This window comes from Macaca nemestrina, chromosome 3, assembly GCF_043159975.1.
Source record: "Macaca nemestrina isolate mMacNem1 chromosome 3, mMacNem.hap1, whole genome shotgun sequence".
Lineage (NCBI taxonomy): Eukaryota > Metazoa > Chordata > Mammalia > Primates > Cercopithecidae > Macaca > Macaca nemestrina.
In genome coordinates this window covers 118,335,889-118,358,702 of record NC_092127.1, presented here as the reverse complement: position 1 = coordinate 118,358,702, position 22,814 = coordinate 118,335,889, and the positions used below count along the sequence as shown (strand labels likewise).

The 22,814-nt window shown below is 43.7% G+C and overlaps 2 protein-coding genes across 10 annotated transcripts in view; both read right to left on the bottom strand.

Annotated features, from left to right (window-relative positions):
- The window catches only part of LOC105463530 (transmembrane protein 165), a 30,741-nt gene extending 21,058 nt beyond the window's left edge, over positions 1 to 9,683 (bottom strand). For 2 of the 4 annotated variants that reach the window (XM_011710680.2, XM_011710681.3), the window contains exon 1: positions 9,471 to 9,683. In XM_011710680.2, coding sequence (XP_011708982.1) covers positions 9,471 to 9,683 — 213 coding nt within the window. Of the gene's footprint in view, positions 1 to 162; positions 269 to 1,907; positions 2,781 to 9,470 lie in introns of those variants that run through there. The other 2 variants (XM_071093378.1, XM_071093377.1) reach the window with 2 other exon arrangements.
- Positions 9,684 to 18,671: 8,988 nt separating this feature from the next.
- The window catches only part of LOC105463533 (steroid 5 alpha-reductase 3), a 42,353-nt gene continuing 38,210 nt past the window's right edge, over positions 18,672 to 22,814 (bottom strand). For 3 of the 6 annotated variants that reach the window (XM_071093382.1, XM_071093379.1, XM_071093380.1), the window contains 2 exons: positions 22,356 to 22,526; positions 18,672 to 19,690 (listed from right to left, as the gene is read on the bottom strand). In XM_071093382.1, coding sequence (XP_070949483.1) covers positions 19,606 to 19,690; positions 22,356 to 22,526 — 256 coding nt within the window. In that variant the 3' untranslated portion in view covers positions 18,672 to 19,605. Of the gene's footprint in view, positions 19,691 to 20,749; positions 21,128 to 22,355; positions 22,527 to 22,814 lie in introns of all 6 variants that reach the window. The other 3 variants (XR_011621190.1, XM_071093381.1, XM_011710684.3) reach the window with 3 other exon arrangements.

The window sequence follows — 22,814 nt, the reverse complement described above, 5'->3', positions numbered from 1 at the left end:
TATACCTCTTTTCTGCACTGACAATGTGGAAGAATACAGGTATGTTCTGAGAACAGGAAGTAAACCATCAGAAGAATGGTTGGGGCAAGATTAGAAAGATAAACCGGGCCTGAAATCCTTCATGTTTGCGGACAAGCTCAGAGGCAAGAGGGAAGTCCTTACATATTTTGTGTAACACATAAACACGATCAAGGCACTGTGACCAATTATCAGGGCAGAGTGGAGAATACCAGCCACTGGATCAATCAGGAGGTCAGCTGCACGAAACCTGTGTTAAGGACAAATAAGAGAAGGAAAAAATTCTGCGCATGATGGAAAGAAAAACCACTAGACCTTTAAAAAATGTAGGCGGGCTGGGGGAATCAAGGATGGTGGTGAGGTTTTCTGACTGGTTGGCAGAAATATTAGTACCGTTAAAACACTAGTATGTATTTAGTACTCTTATTATGTGTATTTAGTATGTCTTTAGTATGTGTGAAAGGGGAATAAAAACAATGGGTTTAGTTTCATATACATTCCACTTGGGGTGAGAAAAAGCATTTCAAATGAAGGTTTGGAAGAGGTTATTGGAAATGGATCACCAGAGTTTAGCCTAGGACAGCTTCAAGACATGCAGGCTCAAGGTTGACAGCCTCCATGTCCTCAATAGGCTCTTGGAAACTGCAACTTTAAGTGAAATGATGTAAAAGAAAACCAACTTTCTTTTCTAATCCATGTTATAATGAAACAACACTGAATTAAAATGACATGATTTGATGTCATTTCACTTAAAGTCACAATTTCCAAGAATCTATTAATGACATTAAGTGAGGACATACTGTATCTGGTTGCTGGCAGCCCAAAATTATCAGCTAGAAATCTGCAAGTAGATGAGATTTCCAACAGATAAGGTAAAGAGATAAAGTTCAAAATATGTGCCTTAGAGAATGTCTTTATTTAAAGAAGATGGAGGGAGGAAAACAATAGGAAAAAAAAACTATTTTAGATATTTCAAGAGCCAGGCAGCAACTAAAGCATCACAGGCTGTCAGGTTAGTTTTGAGCTACTAACTAGATGCCAGATATTTTCAGATATATTGTTGCATTTGATACTCAAAAAAACTTAAGAGCTGTTTTAAGTTTTAACACAAGAAAACTGAGGTCAAACGGGCTTCATTATTCTTCCAAGTTCATACACCTGAGATGGATTCTTAAAAAGTAGAGAATTAACAGTGTCAAATGAGAACTGAAAAAGATCCCTGGATTTAGCAATTTGCTAACTTACAAGTTTCCTTCAAAAAATGGAATTTGTGGTGGCTCATGCCTATAATCCCAGCACTTTGGGAGGCCGAGGCAGGAGGATTGCTTGAGGCCAAGAATTCGAGGCCGGCCTGGGCAACATAGTGAGACCTCATCTACAGAAAAAAATAAAATAAAATAAATAAAATTAGCCAGGTGTGGTGGCATGCACCTGTAGTCCCAGCTACTTGGGAGGCTGAGGTGGGAGGATCACTTGAGCCCACGAGTTCCAGGCTGCAGTACGCTATGACTGTGCCACTGAACTCCAGCCTGGGCAACAGAGCAAGACCCTGTCTTTAAATTAAAATAAATAAATAAATAAATAAAATAAAATAAAAAAATAAAAAAAGAATTTCAAGAAAAAGTCAAGGACTGAAGCCAGATAACAACAGACTAAAGTAAAGTGAAAATGCAGCAAATCCCCTAGTTAGAAGTTTGGTTTATAAAACTGAAGAAACTAATATGGCTGGGTATGGTGGCTCATGCCTGTACTCCCAGCACTTTGGGAGGCCGAGGTGGGCAGATCTGAGGTCAGGAAATCGAGAGCTGCCTGGCAAACATGATGAAACCCCGTCTCTACTAAAAGTACAAAAAAAAAAAAAAAAATTAGCCAGGTGTGGTGGCACATACCTGTAGTCCTAGCTACTCGGAAGGCTGAGGTTGCAGTGAGCCAAGACTGTGCCACTACACTCCAGGCTGGGCAACAGAGGGAAACACCATCTCAAAAAATAAAAAGAAAAAGAAAGAAAAGAAACTAATAAGTAAGATTAAACGAATGACGTTTTTCTTTTCCAAAATAGGAGGAACATACGAACACGTGTCAGCAGACATAAAGGAAGCAATGGGAAGGGAGAAAATAAAGGCACTGAGGGAACAGAATAGGAACGTGGACACAGAGAGGAGGTACGCAAAGGATGACAGTTTTGTCCAAAACATTAAAAAGGCAGAAAGTACGGGCACAGAAGAAAATACTTCGATGCATACAGGGTTAGATGCAGTGTGCAATTCCAATTTTGGTATTCCACTATTCAGTTATACAGTGTTATATAATGGTAAGTAATGAGATACTAGGGTTTTAGTACAAATACCACTATTTTTGTGTTTTAATAATGTCTGAAACACACCTTATTTACATCTCGAGAGCAGGATTAACAACTTAGATTTTTTTTAAAAAAACTTGCTTAATAAAAACTCTGTTCTAGTTAAAATTTTAATTCCAAATTTAAAAATTGTAAAAAAAGCAATGAAAACGGCACCCTCATTTAGAAAGTATTCTTTTATACTTTCATGATCCTCAAGAGAGGGAAGAAAAAGAAAATCAAAGAAAAAAGTAATTCCTATTCTAGTTCTAGAGTTCAAATGAACACAAATGTGACTGTACTGAAATTTGATACAGATACCTGCATCGGAATCTTCATCTATACATGATGAAACTAGAGAAGATGAAGATGCTTTCTTTGAAACAAAATCTACAGCTTGCTACCAAGAAAAAGACTGATGTCCCTGCAAAAAAAAACAAAAAGTTGCTCAATAAGTTATCAAACAACAGGTGAGATTATCTGAAGATAAAGGAGTCAGAAGAAAATGCTTACAATTTGCTTAGAACTGTCTCCTGGGCACTACAAATATTAAGTCAAAAGAAGCTTTTTTTTAGGGGTTGGGTGCAGTGGCTCACGCTTGTAATCCCAGCACTTTAGGAGGCCAAGGCGGGCGGATCATGAGGTCAGGAGATGGAGACCATCCTGGCTAACACAGTGAAACACCGTCTCTATTAAAAATACAAAAAATTAGCTGGGCATGGTGGTGGGCGCCTGTAGTCCCAGCTACTCGGTAGGCTGAGGTAGGAGAATGGCGTAAACCTGGGAGGCGGAGCTTGCAGTGAGCCGAGATCCCACAACTGCACTCCAGCCTGGACAGAGCAAGACTCTGTCTCCAAAACAAAAAAAAAAGCTTTTTTTAAAAGTTGTAAAAATGTGCACAAAAAAATATATGCACTTAGGCCGGGCACAGTGGCTCATGCCTGTAATCCCAGCAATTTGGGAGGCACAGTGGGTGGATCACTTGAGGTCAGGAGCTTGAGACCAACCTGGCCAACATGGCAAAATCCCATCTCTACTATAAAAACAAAAAACAGCTGGGCCTGGGGGCATGCACCTGTAGTCCCAGTTACTCTGGAGGCTGAGGCATGAGAACTGCATGAATCCAGGAGACAGAGGTTGAAGTGAGCCAAGATCTCGCCACTGCACTCCAGCCTGGGTGACAGTGAGACTCTGTCTCAAAAAGTATATATATATAAAATATTATATATTATGTTATATATTATATATATTTTATATGTTTATATATAATATATATACATGCACTTAAACAATGACACCACAGATAAACCTGATTTCGAAAGATGTCATTAAAGATAAAATATTAGGCCGGGCGCGGTGGCTCAAGCCTGTAATCCCAGCACTTTGGGAGGCCGAGACGGGCGGATCACGAGGTCAGGAGATCGAGACCATCCTGGCTAACACGGTGAAACCCCGTCTCTACTAAAAAATACAAAAAACTAGCCGGGCGAGGTGGCGGGCGCCTGTAGTCCCAGCTACTCGGGAGGCTGAGGCAGGAGAATGGCATAAACCCAGGAGGCGGAGCTTGCAGTGAGCTGAGATCTGGCCACTGCACTCCAGCCTGGGCGACACAGTGAGACTCCGTCTAAAAAAATAATAATAAAATAAAATAAAGATAAAATATTTTAATTTTCATTATTGTGTATTTTTGTGAATGGTTTCACTATTTTTAAATACTTTACTAATGTTACTTGTTAATTTATATTAGAATTTATATTTAATAATTATTTTGTTATAAAATTATCTTGTGTTTTAATGTTTATTTTTATGAATGTTATTGTTTTGTAATGTATTTATGCACTTGAAATTTATTAAATGTGTTTAGTTTCATTGATTTTTTTTTCTTTTTTTTTTTTTTTTAAGACAGAGTTTTCTTCTTGTTGCCCAGGCTGGAGTGCAGTAAGCAGCACAATCTCGGCTCACTGCAACCTCCACCTTCTGGGTCCCAGCGATCCTCCTGGGATTCTCAAGCAGGGATTACAGGCATGCACCACCACGCCCAGCTAATTTTTTGTATTTTTAGTAGAGATGGGGTTTCATCATGTTGGCCAGGCTGGTCTAGAACTCCTGACCTCAGCTGATCCACCCACCTCGGCCTCCGAAAGTGCAGGGATGACAAGCGTGAGCCACTGTGCCCAGCCTTCATTGATTTTTTTTTAATGAGTTTTTTTGATGACAGACCACCACTAAATAAATTCAGTATTAATATAATTACTTTCTGAGAAGGTAATTATGAGCAGGTGTCCTGATAACTGATGGCCTCAATCTTAGCTGTACAGAGGCTAGAATTAGGAGGCTGGACTGGGTGGAGTGGGACTGCAACTTAATGAAAATAGAAAAAAGTTTAAAGTGTTTTGTAGAAGGTACTCTCACAGCTGAAACATAATAAATAAATGAAATACCAAAAACAGTAAAGTAAAAATATGGTAACAAGAACTGGCACTTGGGTCAGGTAATGATTCTGTGGCTTTATTAAAAGTGCTATGCAACCAGAGTCATTCTTCTTTGGCTTCCAGAATATGCAATAAGGTATAAATGACTTTTATTAAATCTCTGATCTCCCTTAACTAAAAGGACTTATGTTTCTTATATTACATATTCTGCCCAGGGAAGGAATAAGAAAAAAAAAACATATTGAGTAAGTCACTAGAAACATAAACTGCAGAAAAGATAGGACCCAAGTAATCAACAACACTTTTTATCATGGGTTTGTAAATTGGAGGTTAATCATGACTGTAAGTTCATATTACTTACCAACTTTTTTTTAACCTAATTATAGAGAAAAGTACATACTCAATGTAGCATGCCCTGTTAGAAGTTCAGTCACCTTGCTTTTAGCACCCTATAAGATACAACTAGGTTTTTATAACATTATCTTCCACTTGAATGCCTACTAACCAAGGAGAGATGCTTCCCCGCTCCATTTTCAGAAGCCCACTCTCACACAGTGGCACAAAAAAGGTTATAGTTAAATATCCTACCCTCTTAAAAGATCTACTGCATGTAGTTGCAAAGCAAATCCGTTGAAACTTACATGTTCAACTCTTGCTTACATGGCTGTTAAACTACTTGGATCATTTCTTACCTCCATCAGGTAGACCAAAAAAGCAAATGACACTTATATTACATAGTTTAGAAAACATGTGAAAGAAAAATCTTCCAGCATAGTGAGTACTGTAGATAGAGCAAAACATACTTGAGCAGTATCAAAAAGTTACATAAAAATGTAATTAAAACAAGACAAGGCCAGGCATGATGGCTCATACCTGTAATCCCACCACTTTGGCAGGCCAAGAGGGGAAGATCCCTTGAGCCCAGGAGTTTGAGAGCAGGCTGGGCAACATAGTGAGACCTGGTCTCTTAAAAAAAAAAAAAAAAAAAGGAAGACAACAAGACAGTTATATTCTACTATAATACAAAATTAGAATAAACAATAATAAATGTATAACTAAAATGAATCACCAATATATGAAAATATTAAAGGGAAAAATCATATTATATTATAACCGCCCTTCCCTCCACACCCCTAGTTTTAAAGACAAGGATCCCTTCCCAGCTACTCAGAAGGCTGAGGCAGGAGGATGGCCTGAGTCCAGGAGCTGGAGGCTGCAATGAGTTATGAGCTGTAAGAAGACCTTGTCTCTATAAAAAAAATTAAATAAAACTTTAAAAGATAAGAATCCTTAAGACCATTTAACATGTTTACTGGACACTGTTTCTACCACTGTGGCATTTTGCATGGCTAGATTTTTCCTAGCTTCTTAAAAAGGATATTAGTAGCTCCACACCTACCGTTATTTCTATCTTAAAAATCCCAATATGACTAAAACTTCAACAAAATACCTGCAAAGTTACGTATTCATAATCTCTCTCTCACTCACACAATTAACTTAATCCAAAATAGTGATTGTTTTAAAATAATGTGATACTGGGGTAAATGACAGGGCTAAAAGATGAACACTAAGAGTAAAGTTCATGTATCAGCATTTCAGTTCAGTTCCTGGAGTGGACATGTCAAGCAGGGTCAGCGGAGCCCAGGAGACAAGCAGGGCAGTGTAAATGGGAGCCCCACTTCTAAGCATATGCCTGGGGGCAGCAGGGCAGGTAGAGGGAAAAAGATGGAGAAGCCCACTCACTACTTTGCCCCCCGCAAGTGGACTAAAGACCCTGGCTTCACATGTTAAATGATTCACACTTCTTGTACACCTCTGACATCACTCCATTATACCTCTCTGTTATCATGGGTTATTTATTACTCATGAGTTCAGTGCTTTTGATCTTCTCTCTTTAAAAAAAAAAAAAAAAAAAAAAACTTTACAGGAGTCCCAGAATTAACCATATAGTCAGCTAACACTAAATTGCCTAAACCAACACCAATCCAATAATGGTTACAAAATCACATCATATCCAGCAGATAATAAAAGCTGAATTTTCGTAATTCCATCTGGTGGATCCCTTTGCAACTTAAAGAAAAAAAAAAAATGTTGGATAGACACTTAAAAATAGGGTTGTTGTTTTTTTTTCCTGGTTGAGTTTATTTTACAGCCAGTTTTTCCATAAAGGTATTTAAAAGCTGATACAAACTTGACATGCAAATACTTCTACCCAGCCTTTGAAAATTACTTAATAAATGCCAACAGACAAAGTCCTCTGGAATAGACAAAGATGAGTAAGCCAGAGTCGTGCTCTCAAGACACCCAAAAGCTAGTAGGGGCAGATAAAAACATGTACACAACTTGCAAGAACCCAAGGCAGCAAGATATGTGTGTAAACATGCCACAATATACACAATAAAGTTCCCCAAAAAAGGAGAAAGAGAAAGCTAAGCTCAAGATCAAAGAACTACACCAGCATACAATCCAAATAAACCATTAAAATCCATTAATGAATTAAATAAGTCAAAAGAGAAAGTTAAGACACAATGAATGCTAATAAAACTTAGTAAGGCATAGAAGTCCAGATTCTAACTCTGGTTCTGCTGAAAACTAGCTGTGATATTAAACCATTACTCCTTCCAAACCTAGGTTTCTCCATCCATAAATGGGAAACGGCACCTCCTCTGCCTGTTTAACGGGCTGCTGTGAGGATAAAATCGGCTCACAAAATCTTCACTTCCCAGTAACTTTAGCTCCCAGCTTCCCTCCCACACCAGAATCTCCTCATAAGCAGTTATTCAACTTCTTCCTGAGCACTTCCAGTAAGGGGAACTTCATTATTTCTCAATATCGATTACTACATCTGGGACAGCACTGATTCTTACAAATGTTCTTGCTTAGTGAAACCAAGATCAGTCTCTCAGAAATTTCTATCCTATGGTCTTACACAGAAAAACAACAGAAAACTGGAAAAGCCTAAGAAAGTAACATGTAATGAAAACATGAAACACAAAAACAATGCACCGGTGTGAGAGCTCACCAGCACTTGGGAGGCCAAGGCCGGAGAAGCGCTTAAGCCCAGGAGTTTGAGACCAGACACGGCAACACAGTGAGACCTCCTCTCTTAAAAAAAAAGTAAAAATTAGCCGGGCATGTTAGCACACGCCTGCAGTCCCAGCCACTCAGGAGGCTGAGGTGGGAGGATCAATTAGAGTTTGCAGTGAGCCAAGATGGCGCCACTGCACTCCAGCCTGGGCGACAGAGCAAGACCCTGTCTCAACAAAGGAAAAGGAAAAGGAAAAGGAAAGGAACAGAACGGAAAGGAAAAAGGAACAGAAAGGAGAAAGGAATGGAAAGGGGAAAAGAACAGAAAGGAAAGAAGAAATGAAAGGAACGGAAAGGAAAAAGGAACGGAAAGGAGAAAAGGAGAAAAGGAGAGAGGAGAGAGGAGGGAGGAAAGGAAATGAAAGGAAAGGTCAGAGATAAATCACTCTTAACCAAGAAATTTTAGGGAAGGCTTCACAGAGAGTGAGTATCTGCTGGTTCTCCAAGGTGGGAAGAATTGATCTGTGGCTTCAAACTCTAGGTCTTTTTCTTTGAAAAGGTCTTCTGTTAGGGAGAAACTGGCAAGAGAGCACAAGGCCTGTCCCAAAGGGTTCTTGAAGCACATTCTTTTTTGCAGATGAGCACATCCCTTTAGCATATGAGCCAAGAAAGCGGTGGCCAAAAAGCCTGGAGGTGAGCTGGAGCCAGATCAGGAGAAACCTGAACATCACTCTCCTAAAAAGGCTAGACTGAAATGAGTGCAGGCAACTCACCGAAGACTTCTGACAAGATGGCAGAATTCAACGTTTGGCAAGATTAGTTACGTGGAGATGGCCTGGGTGGGAGTGGGGGTTTGAGTGCCACACTGGCCAGGATTCAGGGAGCAGATACTGGAAATGACGCGAAAGCCCACGACTGGGAGAGAGAAGAAATGTTAAAACGCTGCCAAGTGACTAAGGACTGATTCTATTAACAGATTAAAAAGTTAATTTATAGTATCTATTCAGTGAAGGACAAAATACAGGATTCTGTTTTACTTATAAATGTAGTTTTGACATCCCACACCGCTGCAGGACGCTGTACTGCCGGAGACTAATTCCTCTGCGTTCCTAAAGGGTACTTCCTGCTAGCCAAAGCACGTTTTAAAAAAGTGAGAGTCATGGTTCATAATGCATATTTATTTGGTAAGAAGCACAGGCAGTGCCAAGTTGAATTTGGGTGAGCAGTTTGGGATAAGCTATTTCAACAATGAAATGGCCGATGTGATGATCCTCAGGGAATACAAAAAGCCTCCTAGCAGCCATCTGTTAAAAACTTTTTGGTAGGGATGAGTCTTTCCAGCTACTCTAAGACACATCTGATCAATAAAACGCCCATCCCTGAGCAGCACCTTGGTCCTCCGGAGATCAACGTTTACAGCGGGCTCCTCTTGGACTCTCCCTCTCCCTTTCCCTAAAGGAGCGGGCAGGACCAGGCCTCACCGGAAAACAGCGCAGCCGACCGCCCTCCACCCCGGGAGCAGGGGCCGGGCTCCCCTCCCCCAGCAGAGGCGGCGGAGGGCGGCGCTCTCAGAGGCCTGGAGCCTGGTACCCGGCGCAGCCGGCCCCGCAGCCTCGCCCGCCCCATCCCCCGCCGCCCCGGCCCGGCCCGCTCACCTCGACCCGGGCCGGCTCGGGGCCCTGCACGGCCACCGGCTGCTGCTGCTGCTGCAGCTGCTGGGCAAGCGCCGGCGATACTTTGTTCCGGTGGCTAAGGTCTTCATCGGGGCCGGCCCGGACCGCAGCCGGGGCCCACAGCAGTGGAACCAGAAAGAGCAGAAGCAGCTGGGGCGCCGATGCGCGGCCGTTCCCTGGGGCCGCGGCCGCCATCCCGCCCGCCGGGCCGGCCGCGCACGGGCACCGCAAGAGGAAGTGCGGCGACAGGAAGCCTCGACCCCGAACAGCCTCCGCGGCGCGTCCTCACGACTCGCCGCCGCCGCCGCTTAGAGAACAGTCAGCACCATCCGGGAAGTGCAAGCGGCGGGAGTAAGGTGAGGGGCAGGCCCCAGTCCTCTCAGGCGGCGGCTACACTGGAGTCAACCAACCGACTCCGCGCGACCCAGCCCCGGCTCCTCTCGGCCCCGTCCCTGCCCGCGACGGCCTCCCATTGGCCCGGCGTCCGCCTCGGCGTCGTGACGTCCTCGGCCAGGTTGAGGAGCGGCGCGCGCCCTCCTCCCATTGGACCCGGCGCTCCCGGCAGGTACCCGGCACCGCGTGTCCTTCCTCTGCTCGCATCCTACCCGCGCCGCGTCCCGGCCCTCTTTTCTCTGCCCCACCGTCCCGGGACTGCGGGGCTCTTCGCGTCTGCTTCGTCCTGAGCCTTCCGCCGTCATGTCCGCACCCGCTGTTCCCTGCGCTTAGTCTCTCTTAGAGGTCAAATTAGCGCGAGCGCCTCTGGTTACGTGGCGCTGGCTCGCAGGCACCGCCACGCCCAGCTCTGTTCCGCTCTCCCTTGCCGAGCGTCTGTGCCACCCCTCCATGCGTCCACCTACCGCCAAAAACGTTCTTAGAAGCTCAAAACGCTATATTTTTTTTAAGTTCTGAAATGGGATTTGGAAATAACATGACATTTTTCAAGCCTTGTGTTAAGATACTGCCTATAATTATCCCAGACCAAAAATGGCTAACGTTGCCCTCGTCCAGTATGGCCTTGACGTTTTGGGTGCATCTTGTTTTGTGTTACTCCTTAGACCCTTTAAAAATGCTGGGCTTTTGAAATGGACAGTTTAAGACTTTTGCAGGATGGAGCTTTGGGTGAGCAAGACTAGAAGACAGGAAAGGATGGTTGGTTAGGCTTGAGAGTATTTTTACGTCTTCCCAAAAGAAAAGTGAGCTACCATAAGTTTGACTGAGACCGAGTCCCTAATAAAAATCGGTAGTGCTAACCATGTGCCAGGCACTAATCTAATATTACACATATTTACATACAGTAAACCTGTACTCAGTAAAGAGCTAAGGAAGTTTATCACTAACTGAAACAAAAAATTAATTTACCAAAACAATCTGTGGGAAAGTGGGCGAACCTACTTTGAGTTCACCGAAGATACCGTGTTTGTCATAGGATAGTAAAATTTCCGTCTATGTTTTTTTGTTTTGTTTTTCGGGTTGTTTTTGTTTTTGAGACGGAGTTTCACTCTTGTTGTCCAGGATGGAGTGCAATGGCGCCATCTCGGCTCACTGCAACCTCCGCCTCCCTGCAACCTCCGCCTCCCAGGTACAAACGATTCTCCTGCCTCAGCTTCCCGAGTAGCTGGGATTACAGGCATGGTCCACCATGCCCGGCTAATTTTGTATTTTTAGTAGAGATGAGGTTTCTCCATGTTGGTCAGGCTGGTCTCGAACTCCCGACCTCAGGTGATGCGCCCACCTTCTCCTCTCAAAGTGTTGGGATTACAGGTATGCGCTTCCGGTCTCCGTCCATGTTGCTCTGTCCGCAGTTCCCCTTGTAAACTCCTACTCATACTTCCAAACCCTATTCAGGCCTCCACTCTCAGAAGTTTTCCCTAACACCTGCCCTTACAGAATTTGTCACTTGTTCCTTCATGTTATAGCTTTATGCATGCTTCTATTATTGTGTAAGTAGGATGCCACCACACAGTTTGGGGGTGTGTTAAAAGAAAAACCTTAGGCAAATTAACAGCATTTAATCAAGCAAAGAACCCAAAGAATGATTTGCAAATCAAAAAGACCCCAAACCAGAGTAAGTTCAGAGAGGCTCCAGTCCTGCCGAGTGGTCGGAAAAAATAAAGTGACTTACAGAAAACATAATTGAGGGACCAAAACAGCTGGATTGGTTATAGCTGGGGTTTGCCTTATTTGAACACGGTTTGAACAGTTGGACACTTGTGATCGGCCAAAACTCTGTGATTCGTACAAGAATAGGTTATAGTCTGTTTACACACCCAGTTAGGCTACAGTTCACTAAGTATGGGGAAACCTTTAGGCTGAACTTAAAATACGTAAGGAGGCAGCTTTACACTAAATTTAACAGATGCAACTATCATCCCTGGAGTGCAAATGTTTGAGCTTTCATAAGCCAGTAATAACATAAAACCCAGAAGCACAAACTTCTTCAACTACCTCCCTTTAATCATACAGGAATTGCTGTGCTTAAAAGGGGCCTGAAAGGGTGGCTTGAGGTCCCAAGGGAGGGACCTGAAGGGAGCAGCTTAGACTAAAGACAGAGCCAGAAGGGTGAATGTAGCAAAACTGGCTGTGTGTCCCTCATTGCTGAAAGCTGCTTTGTTTATTTTGTAGGATGGGCTGCCCACACTCCAGGGTTGTCTCAGGAAGGACTCCTGGCCAAATTCAGTCATCTCAACATATGAGGCAGTGAGGACTTCTGGGCTACAGCTGCAGGATGCTGAAGCACTAGCTCCTGAGTGTGCAGTGGCTCAGGGGCAAGGCAGCAAAGCTATTTGGCAGAAGATGTAACATAAATGGAGATAAAGCATTGGCGAACTGGCACAGTGGTGTCAGCAAAGCATCAGAGTCTTACTCTGGGCCAGAGTAAGACCTTTCTAGCCTGCCCCAGTGTCACCCTGATCCAAGGGCCCTCAGGTGCTGCCAGGCTCGGCTCTAGGTGTCTGATTCTCATGGGATTTATTTCTGTTTCCACACACATCTACCTCCTGGGGTCAGTGCTCAGGCATGCTAAATCAAGGCTGATTCTAGTTTTCACCACTTGAGAGTTTAGAGCCATCATCCTTCTAGTCCTCATTGGTGACTAACTCCCTTAAAAAAAAAAAATTTAAAAACTGTAGGAGCTTTCCTGATACCTTTCTTGAAGAACAACTGAAGCTACTTATTTGACCCCCTACCCAATAAGGATGTGGGTGACTCAACAATTCCAAGATGATTTTTTTTATCATAGCCTACACTGATACAGTCTTACTAAAATGTAACCACTGTCAGGCATCCTATGGAAAGAAACACTACTACATGTGCATTACATTGTATTTTATTTTATTTATGTATATATTTTTGAGGTAGAGTCTCGCTCTGTTGCCCAGGCTGGAGTGCAGTGGCGTGATCTCAGCTCACTGCAACCTCTGCCTCCCGGTCCAAGCAATTCTCCTGCCTCAGCCTCCTGAGTAGCTAGGATTACAGGCATGTGGTACCACGCCTGGCTAATTTTTTGTATTTTTAGTGGAGATGGGTTCACTGTGTTAGCCAGGATGGTCTTGATCTCCTGACGTCATGATCTGCCCGCCTTGGCCTCCCAAAAGTGCTGGGATTATAGGTGTGAGCCACTGCACCCATCCTATATTTTATTTTTTATTTATTTATGTAGAGATGGAGTCTCGCTCTGTAGCCCAGGCTGGAGTGCAGTGGCACAATCTCGGCTCACTGCAACTTCCACCTCCCAGGTTCAAGTGATTCTCCTGCCTCAGCCTCCAAAGTAGCTGAGACTATAGGCACCCGCCACCATGCCTAGCTAATTTTTGTATTTTTAGTAGAGACGGGGTTTCACCATGTTGGCAAGGCAGGTCTCAAACTCCTGACCTCAAGTGATCCACCCACCTCGGCCTCCCAAAGTGCTGGGATTGCAGGTGTGAGCCACTGCGCTGGGTCTACACTGTATTTTAATGTCTTTTTTCCAAAATCCTTACTAGGCCTTAAGCTTCTAGATGGTAAGGTTATGCCTTTTATCTTTATATTCCTAGCACCCGGTAGATTATATAAGAAGGTAATAGGAATAGTTAGTAAAGTAGTAGTAAAACTTTATTGAATGCTATTCTGATCCAGTCAGAGCACTAAGTGTGTTACATGAATTATTTCTGTCATCATTTTTGCAAATGAGAAATTTGAGACTTAGGTCAAGGAACTTTCCCCAAATTACACAGCTAGTAAGTAGCAGAATTATGCCTCATATCTGTTTGTTGAATTCACCTATGCTCCACTTACTGAAAATCTACTTTATGAAAATTTAAACATATAAGACCAGCCAATTAATTAATGGTGAACATTTTCGTTAACTGTTAGGGAACGCTGTTTCTCCACTCTAGGGTTCTATGAAAAGGACTATTTCCTGCCGGGTGTGGTGGCTCATGTCTGTAATCCCAGCACTTTGGGAGGCTGAGGCGGGCAGATCACGAGGTCAGGAGTTTGAGACCGGCCTAGCCAATATGGTGAAACCTCGTGTCTACTAAAAATGCAAAAGTTAGCCAGGCATAGTGGTGTGTGCCTATAGTCCCAGCTACTTGGGAGGCAGAGGCAAAAGAATCACTTGAACCCGGGAGATGGAAGTTGCAGTGAGCCAAGACCACGCCACTGCACTCTTGCCTGGGTGACACAGAGAAGCTCTGTCTCAGAAAAAAAAAAAAAAAAAAAAAAGAAAAGGACTATTTCCTGGCCTCTCTCAGTGCCTTCATCATTCCCCTCTGATGATGTAGAGTCCATCTAAGCAGTGTAACTGAGCATATTGGGCTCAGCTCCATTGCCTTCTTCCTCTGGGGAGATGGACACCTAAAGGAAAAGCATTATCTGCTGTTCTCTGCGGGGCTTGCCCCCAGCCCAGTGCTGCATGTAACTGGGTGGGAACAGCTCTTGATTCTGGACTTCAGTATTAGCCCAGCCCACCTGGCCACCAGACTTAAAATTATTCCTTCCAACCCGGCCTCCTGTCTGTGTCACTCTCTGTTTTCATCCTCAATGTTTCAGAAATAGGGAGAAGTGAGCTATTTCCTTAACTCTTTTGGAGAACCCTCCTTCCCCATAATCAGCAAAGGGCAGATTAAAGTTTTTTGCCTTAAATAGTCCACAGAGCAAAGGTTGGTTAGAGAAGCCAGGGCAGGGAGATATAAGGAAAGAGGAAAAGCAGAAACCAGAAACTTCATGCTAAGAGTCAAGATCATTCAAATTTAAAGCACTCAGGCTGGGCACGGTGGCTCACACCTATGATCCCAGCACTTTGGGAGGCTGAGGCAGGTGTGTCACCTGAGGTCAGGAGTTCGAGACCAGCCTGACCAATATGGTGAAACCCTATCTCTACTAAACATACAAAAATTAGCCGGGTGTGGTGGCATGCGCCTGTGGTCCCCACTACTTGGGAGGCTGAGGCAAGAGATGGCTTGAACCCGGGAGGTGAAGGTTGCAGTGAGTTGAGATCATACCACTGCATTCCAGCCTGGGCAACAGAGCAAGACTCTGTCTCAAAAAAAAAAAAAAAAAAAAAAAAATTAAAGCACTCAGCAAATGTAAGTGAATGACGAATAGCAATTTGCAACTTGCTTGACCTTCTCAACTCTTTAAAGCACATGAAACAAAGCACACTGCTACCCATCAGCTTGCTAAACCCCTTTAAATGATGGGGACTATTGTGTGGGAACTCTGCTGGTGCAGGGGAAAGGGAGGGCAACCCTTTCCTTACATTCTTGAGTTTTCCTAGGTTTCCACAAGCAGGCTGAAAATTCCAAAAAGAATGCTAAATACATGCTCCAGGTTCATTTATCCAACTGTTTACTTGCATCTCCTTCTGGATGTTTCACAGGCATTTCCAACAGAGCAAGGGCAAAACAGGTCTTTTGATCTCCCTCCAAACACCTGTTCCTCCTTCAGGCTTTCCATCTCAGTAAATGGAACCAACACCCACCATGTTAGATTACTTTCATTCCAGCAAATTTTGTCTCTAATTCTAAAATCTATCTGAATCTGTTCACCTCTGTCTCCACTGTTACCACTTTGTACAAACCAGGTGTCATTTCTCACCCAGGCCATTAAATGGCATCCTAATTGGTCTTCCTGCCTCTGCCAATCTAGAATCTAACCAGCAGCCAGAATGAGCTTTCAAAATTAAAATAATTTCATTCCACTGCTTAAAAGTAATGACTTCTAAATGGACAGAGAATAAAGTCCAAAGCCTCTATCTCTGAATGAAAGTTTAATGTGAGCTAAGCCGGGTGTGTTGGCTCACACCTGTAATCCCAGCATTTTGGGAGGCTGAGGCAGGTGGATCACCTGAGGTCAGGAGTTCGAAACCAGCTTGGCCAACATGGCAAAACCCCATCTCTACTAAAAATAAAAAAATCAGCTGGGCATGGTGGCAGGCACCTGTAATCCCAGCTACTCAGGAGGCTGATGCAGGAGAATCGCTTGAACCCGGGAGGCAAAGGTTTCAGTGAGCCAAGATTGCACCATTGCACTCCAGCCTGGGTGACAAGAGCGAAACTCTGTCTCAAAACAAAAAAAAAAAAGAAAAGAAAGTTTAATGTGAGCTACCCCTGCCTCCCTGTGTGACCTTGTCTCTTGGCTTTCTCCACCTCATGTGCCATGCCCAACCAAGAGCTTCTTTCCACCTCAGACTCTTTATACTTCTTCTGCTTTTCTCTTCTGAGAACATTCTTTTTTTAAGATCTTCCGGTCATTTAGGTTAAAGTTCACTTCCTCAAGAGCAGCCTTCCCAGACCACCCATCTAAAATAGACTCTTCCATTCACCCTTGTCACTCTGTCTCATTGTTGGTTCTTTTTAAGTTTGGGAATTTTTGAAAGTTTTTTCGTAGCACTTATCACTGCCTGAAATTATCTTTTTTTTTTTTTTGAGACAGAGTCTTGCTCTGTTGCCCAGGCTGGAGTGCAGTGGTACGATCTTGGCTCAACTCTTCCTCCTGGGTTCAAGTGATTCTTCTGCCTCAGCCTCCTGAGTAGCTGGGACTACAGGCATATGCCACCACTCCCGGCTAATTTTTGTATTTTTAATAGAGACAGGGTTTTGCCGTGTTGGCTAGGCTGGTCTCAAACTCTTGACCTCAAGTGATCCGCCCATCTTGGCCTCCCAAAGTACTAGGATTAAAGGTGTGAGCCACCACGCCTGGCCATCCTGATTATCTAATTGTTTACTTCTTTTTTTGTTTTGTTTTGTTTTTTCTTTTCTTTTTTTTTTTTTTTTTTTTTGAGACGGAGTCTTGCTCTGTCGCCCAGGCTGGGGTGCAGTGGCCGGATCTCAGCTCACTGCAAGCTCCGCCTCCCGGGTTTACGCCATTCTCCTGCCTCAGCCTCCCGAGTAGCTGGGACTACAGGCGCCCGCCACCTCGCCCGGCTAGTTTTTTGTATTTTTTAGTAGAGACAGGGTTTCACCGTGTTAGCCAGGATGGTCTCGATCTCCTGACCTCATGATCCGCCCGTCTCGGCCTCCCAAAGTGCTGGGATTACAGGCTTGAGCCACCGCACCCGGCCTTGTTTTGTTTTTTCAAGACAGTCTCACTCTGTAGCCCAGGCTGGAGTGCAGGGCCGTGATCTCCACTCACTGCAACCTCCGCCTCCCAAGTCCTGGTTCAAGCAGTTCTCCTCCCTCAGCCTCCTCGAATAGCTGGGATTACAGGCATGCACCACCATGCCCAGCTAACTTTTATATTTTTAGTAGAGTTGGGGTTTCATAATGTTGGCCAGGATGGTCTTGAACTCCTGGCCCCAAGTGACCCGCCAGCCTCGGCCTCCCAAAGTGCTGACATTACAGGTGTGAGCCACCATGCCCGGCCTACTTTTTGTTTTTTGAGACAGGGTGGCGTTCTGTCACCCAGACTAGAGTGCAATGGTGTGATCTCGGCTTACCGCAATCTCTGCCTGCTGGGTTCAAGCAATTCTCATGCCTCAGCTTCCCAAGTAGCTGGAATTACAGGCATGTGTCACCATGCCCAGTTTTTTTTTTTTTTTTTTTTAGTATTTTTAGTGAAGACAAGATTTCACCATACTGGCCAGGCTGGTTTTGAACTCTTGACCTCAAATGATCCACCCTCCTTGGCCTCCTAAAGTGCTGGGATTACAGGTGTGAGCCAGCATGCCCGGCCTTTGTTTACTTCTTATATTTATTATCTGTATTGGCAACTAAAACGTAAGTGTCATTGGGGTTGGAATCTTGTCTAAAGAGTGCCTGGCAGTAGAAAACACTCATACATGAATGAATAATTAGTTCAATGAAATTCTGACAACAAAAAGACAAAGGCAAATCTAGACACAGACATAGTCTGGCTCAAAAATACAGATTTCTGATCTGTCACAGCTTCATCTTTGAAAGTCAGCCTCATTCCATACCATTCCATACCCACTCCTTCCTCCCAAAAGGCCTGAGCAGTTTCGAAGTGGCTTCTGTGCCTTCTTTGCCCTTGGCCTGCCTCTGAGAGACAGAGTTCATCTGACTTTCTGCTCACTTCCTAGCGACTTTGAGTTCATTTACAGCCAAAGACAATAATGGGTCTGTAACTCACCAAGAATCCTTCAACCCAGGGCACTCCACCTCCCCCAATTATTGCCAAGTCTGGTTTAGGTCTGACAGCAACTGAGGCTCCACGCTCCATCCCCTCCATCTTCTCCGTCCTCCCCCAGGTTAGGGGAAATCCTCTCTCCATTGTCAAGTCAAAGTGTGAAGTTTGATGAAGCTACTCAGGGCAGAGAGGTGGTTGGAAATTAGGTGGGAGTGATACTCTTTCGTCAAATTAAGGCTTGGATATTACCAAGAAGTAGGATCAAAATTACATCAGCCAGAGAAATATAAATCCATTAGACTAGATGAGGATCTTTAAAATGAGAAAAAGTTGCAGCCATGGAGTAGAAGACCCTCTCATTCCCTCTTCCCAAACCTTGAGAGTAGAACTTCACGGCCATGAAAAGTCTATGGATGCTGAGACCTGTGCACCCCTTCTCCCTGAGGCAGGCCTACAGAATTGGGCATGAAACGGCAAAGGATGGCCTCTGCTTCCACCACCATCAGAAATGTTACATTTTCACCAGTGCACCATAATGTAGCAGTATCTCATTGTGAGGTATCACCTGGAGTTCTTCATCTCATGACCAAGAAAATTAAGGAGCGTGGATGCAAAGGGTGAAGTTGCAGCGAAAGTTTAATAAGCAAAGGAAGAAAGCTCTCCACAGTGGAGAGCGGACCCGGAAGAGGGTTGCTGTTTTTACAGGTGACTGCAAAGGCTTTTATAAGAAACTGGTGAGGACTGGGCATCTCATTTGCATAAGATATGAATTTCTGGTAGCTCCACCTCATCCTTCTAGTGTGAGTGTGGGCCCTTAGCTAAAGTTTTACTCCGTATTGCTTTGTTCCCCTTACTGCGCATGTGTTAGGGGATGGAATTTTCTACTGCATGCATATCTGGGCAAGTCATCTCTGTAGGCTTTTATATCTGTGTGGCTGTTGGATGTCTTAGGCAAGGCCCCCTGTGCAGATCTCCTTATCTGTGCCTGCAGCTTGATTTTTTCAGGCCGTTCTTTTGTTTGAAATAATTTAACCAAAGACCCACCCTAACTGATGCCTGAAAGGTTTCTTCCTTTCTCCTCTCGCAGTATCTTCCCTTGTAGACTACATCAATGTTGAAATGTTCTTGCTAAAAAGGATGCAGGGAGAAAGACAAAGTTATAAAGTAGGCATCCACAATTTTTCCATCTTGCCCCACTCCCCAGTCTAAATGAGGGGAAAAAAAATTGGCGGGGTCTCCAGCCCTGTCTGAAGTAGGCATCCATTATTCTGCCAGGTCAATTGCTGCAATGGAAAGCATGACCTCAAGTTTTGTCAGATGCACCAAATTTTCAAGAGAAAAGCCAGAGAGCTGAATATTTGTGTGAAATTTCCTAATTTTTAAAAGTTGGCAATTGCATCAAATTAGGATTATACTCCACTAAATATAACATAAAATCGAAAAGAACATGCAGCATAAATGAGAGAGAAATGTTTTCCTTCATTAGAGGCAGTTCAGTGGCTCCACAGAGATCAGGGATCCAGGTTCCTTCCAGCCTTCTGCTCTATCATTCCTAGGGGGTGACCTTTATCTTCATGGCCCAGTGTGGCTGCAAGAGCTCTAGCATCCAACTTCCCAGCAGAAGGATGGAGGACTGGCTGGAAAAACAAGGAGACACAGGGTATGCTTCAGGTATGTTTTAAGGGAACTGCCGCAAAACACATCTGCTTCCATCTTATTGGCTAGAACTTAGCTGCATGGTGACAGCTAATTGCAAAGGAAGCTGGGAAATGTAGTCTCTATTTCAGAGGCGCTTTCTATAGGGAATAAAGGGAGAAAGACTCTTGAGGTCAGCAATTAATAGTCTGTGTCATAGTAACTATATCAGTCAGGGTTCTCCAGAGAAACAGAACCAGTAGGAGGCATACGGCAAATCTGAAATCTTAGAAAAGACCAGCAGGCTGGAAACTCAAGCCAGATTTTTATATTACAGTCCTTCTCCAGGAAATCTCGGATTTTGCTCTTAAGGCTGTTAACTAATTAGATGAGGCCTACCCACATTATTGACAGTAGACTCCTTAAAGTCAACTGGTTGTAGATATTATATCTGCAAAATATCTTCACAGCCACATCGTTATTAGTGTTGGAACAAACAACTGAGTCCCATAGCCTAACCAAGTTGACACATATAATTAACCATTACACTAATTCACAATTTTACAAAACTATGCATACAAAATAGTAGCTGTCTATGAGCAGGGTATGACCTGCAGCCTGCCAGTTTGCAGTCCTTTCTTTGCATGTCAGAGCAAGGGATTTGGCCCTTTATATAGACCTACGATGTAATAATACCCTAATCACATACCCACCATACGACTGGAATCACACATACACTGCCACAAGAGGTCTGCAGTGAAGGTCCCAAAGTCCCAGACAGTATGTAGAGAAAGAGTCCTGTTTTTTGTTTGTGTTGCTTTTACCACTGTGCTGATGGAATGCTATCTGATAACACACTTTTCTGACTCCTTTCTGACTCAGAAAATTATTTTCACTGTAAAACCCAAACCTCAGTTGCTAGGTAGTGATTTAGAGTCACAGGAGGGGGCAGTGAGGGGAGAAGGCAGGGAGCTGGGGCTAAGAAAAAGCCCAGGGCTTTGGCAGCCTATAATCACCAACCATTCCACTCACCCTACTGGGTGAGACCCTTCTATACTCACCCCAGAGAGTTCTTATCTGGTGCTCCTCTTTCAAAGCTGTCATGCTGTAAAGTTGTGTTGTCACTGATTTGTAAGAGCAGTTTATATATTGTGAATATTTATTTTTTCTTTCTTATAAGTATTGTAATTGGTTTTTCTAATTTTTAAAACATTGGTTGTGATGTCTTACACTGTAATTCTGTACAGGCTTACAGCTTTTCTGAGTCTATTTGAATAATATAAGTACTAGAAATGTGGCTAAAATGGGCCCATTAAAAGCATTGGGCCAGGCACAGTGGCTCCTGTCTGCAATCCCGGCACTTTGGAAGACTGAGGTGGGCAGATTGCTTGAGCTCAGGAATTTGAGACCAGCCTGGGCAACATGGTGAAATTCCATCTCTACAAAAAATTAAAAAAAAAAAAAAAACAGCTGAGTATGGTGGCATGTGCCTGTAGTCTCTGCTACTTGGGAGGCTGAGGCAGGAAGATCACTTAAGCCCAGGAGATAGAGGCTGCAGTGAGATATAATTGTACCACTGTCCTCCAGCCTAGGTGACAGAGTGAGGAAAAAATAAAAATGAAAAGAAGGAAGAAAAAAAAGCATTGACACACTTCTTTTTTTTTTTTTTTTTTGGAGACAGGGTCTCACTCTGTTACACAGGCTGGAGGGCAGTGACGTGATCACAGCTCACTCCCACGGTCAAGCGATCCTCCTGCCTCAGCCTCCTGCATGGCTGGGACTACCCACTTGTACCACCATGCCCAGCTAATTTTTAAATTCCTTTTAGAGACACAGTCTCACTGTATTGCCCAGGCTGGTACTGAACTCCTGGGCTCAAGTGATCTTCCTGCCTTCACCTCCCAAAGTGTTAGGATTACAGGTGTGAGCCACTGTGCCCAGCCAGCACACAAATTATATCGCCTAGAAATCGATAATTTCACTAAAAGCCAGAAGATAGAACTAAAATTATTTAGGGTAAATGTGTGTCTTGTATTTCTTAATTCAGCAACAAATTAGTTATGTTTATGCAAACATCATCATATAAAAATAAAAACAATTATAATTCAGTGGATCTTTTTTCGCTTTATGGGAAGCAGGTTTGGTTTATCTGGCTTCAGTGCTTTTCCCTGCTCTTTACTTTTCACGAGTAAGTCATCTTTATTGTCATTTTGTTTTTACTGCAAAGTTCATTGGAGTCATCATTTTTGAAGAAACCAAAAATAGATGAGGTGGGCCCATATTGTGGTGGCCATTTCTCTGATCTTTAGAAAAATAGTTCTCCATATTTGAAAACTAAGAATGCTCATAGAAGGACAATCTAACAGTCTTGCTATTTATAAGACACCTGAATTTGACTCCCATTTGAATGGATGTTTATCCCTGTCAAACTTATGCTTTGGACAGCAAAACATGTAATTTTTAAATTTTTGTTATTATTTTTGAGACAGAGTCCCCTCTTGTTGCTCAGGCTAGAGTGCAGCGGCATGATTACGGCTCACATCAGCCTCGACCTCCCAGGCTCAAGCTATCCTCCCACCTCAGCTTCCCAAGTAGCTGGGACTATAGGTACGTGGCACCATACCCAGCTAGTTTTTTTTCTATTTTTTGTAGAGATGAGGGTCTCACTACATTGCTGAGGCTGGTCTTGAACTCCTGGGCTCAAGCACTCCTCCTGCCTTGGCCTCCCAAAATGCTGGGATTACAGCCATGAGCCACTGTGTCCAGCCGAAACTCCTAATTTTAATGAGAATGGCATCCATTGAAGGCATTGTCCCCAATTGCTTTGTGACATCAGTCCTGGATCAAATGCAAACAGATTTTTCCTTATGACAAATTCTGCACTATAGCCCACAGTATTATATTGCTTTACTCTGTTTTTTTTGTTTCTTTCCCTGAGGTGGAGTCTCTCTCTGTCGCCCAGGGTAGAGTGCAGTGGCGCGATCTTGGCTCATTGCAACCTCTGCCTCCCGGGTTCAAGCGATTCTCCTGCCTTAGCTTCCTGAGTAGCTGGGACTATAGGCGTGCGCCATTACGCCCAGCTCATTTTTGTATTTTTAGTAGAGACGAGGTTTCATCACATTGGTC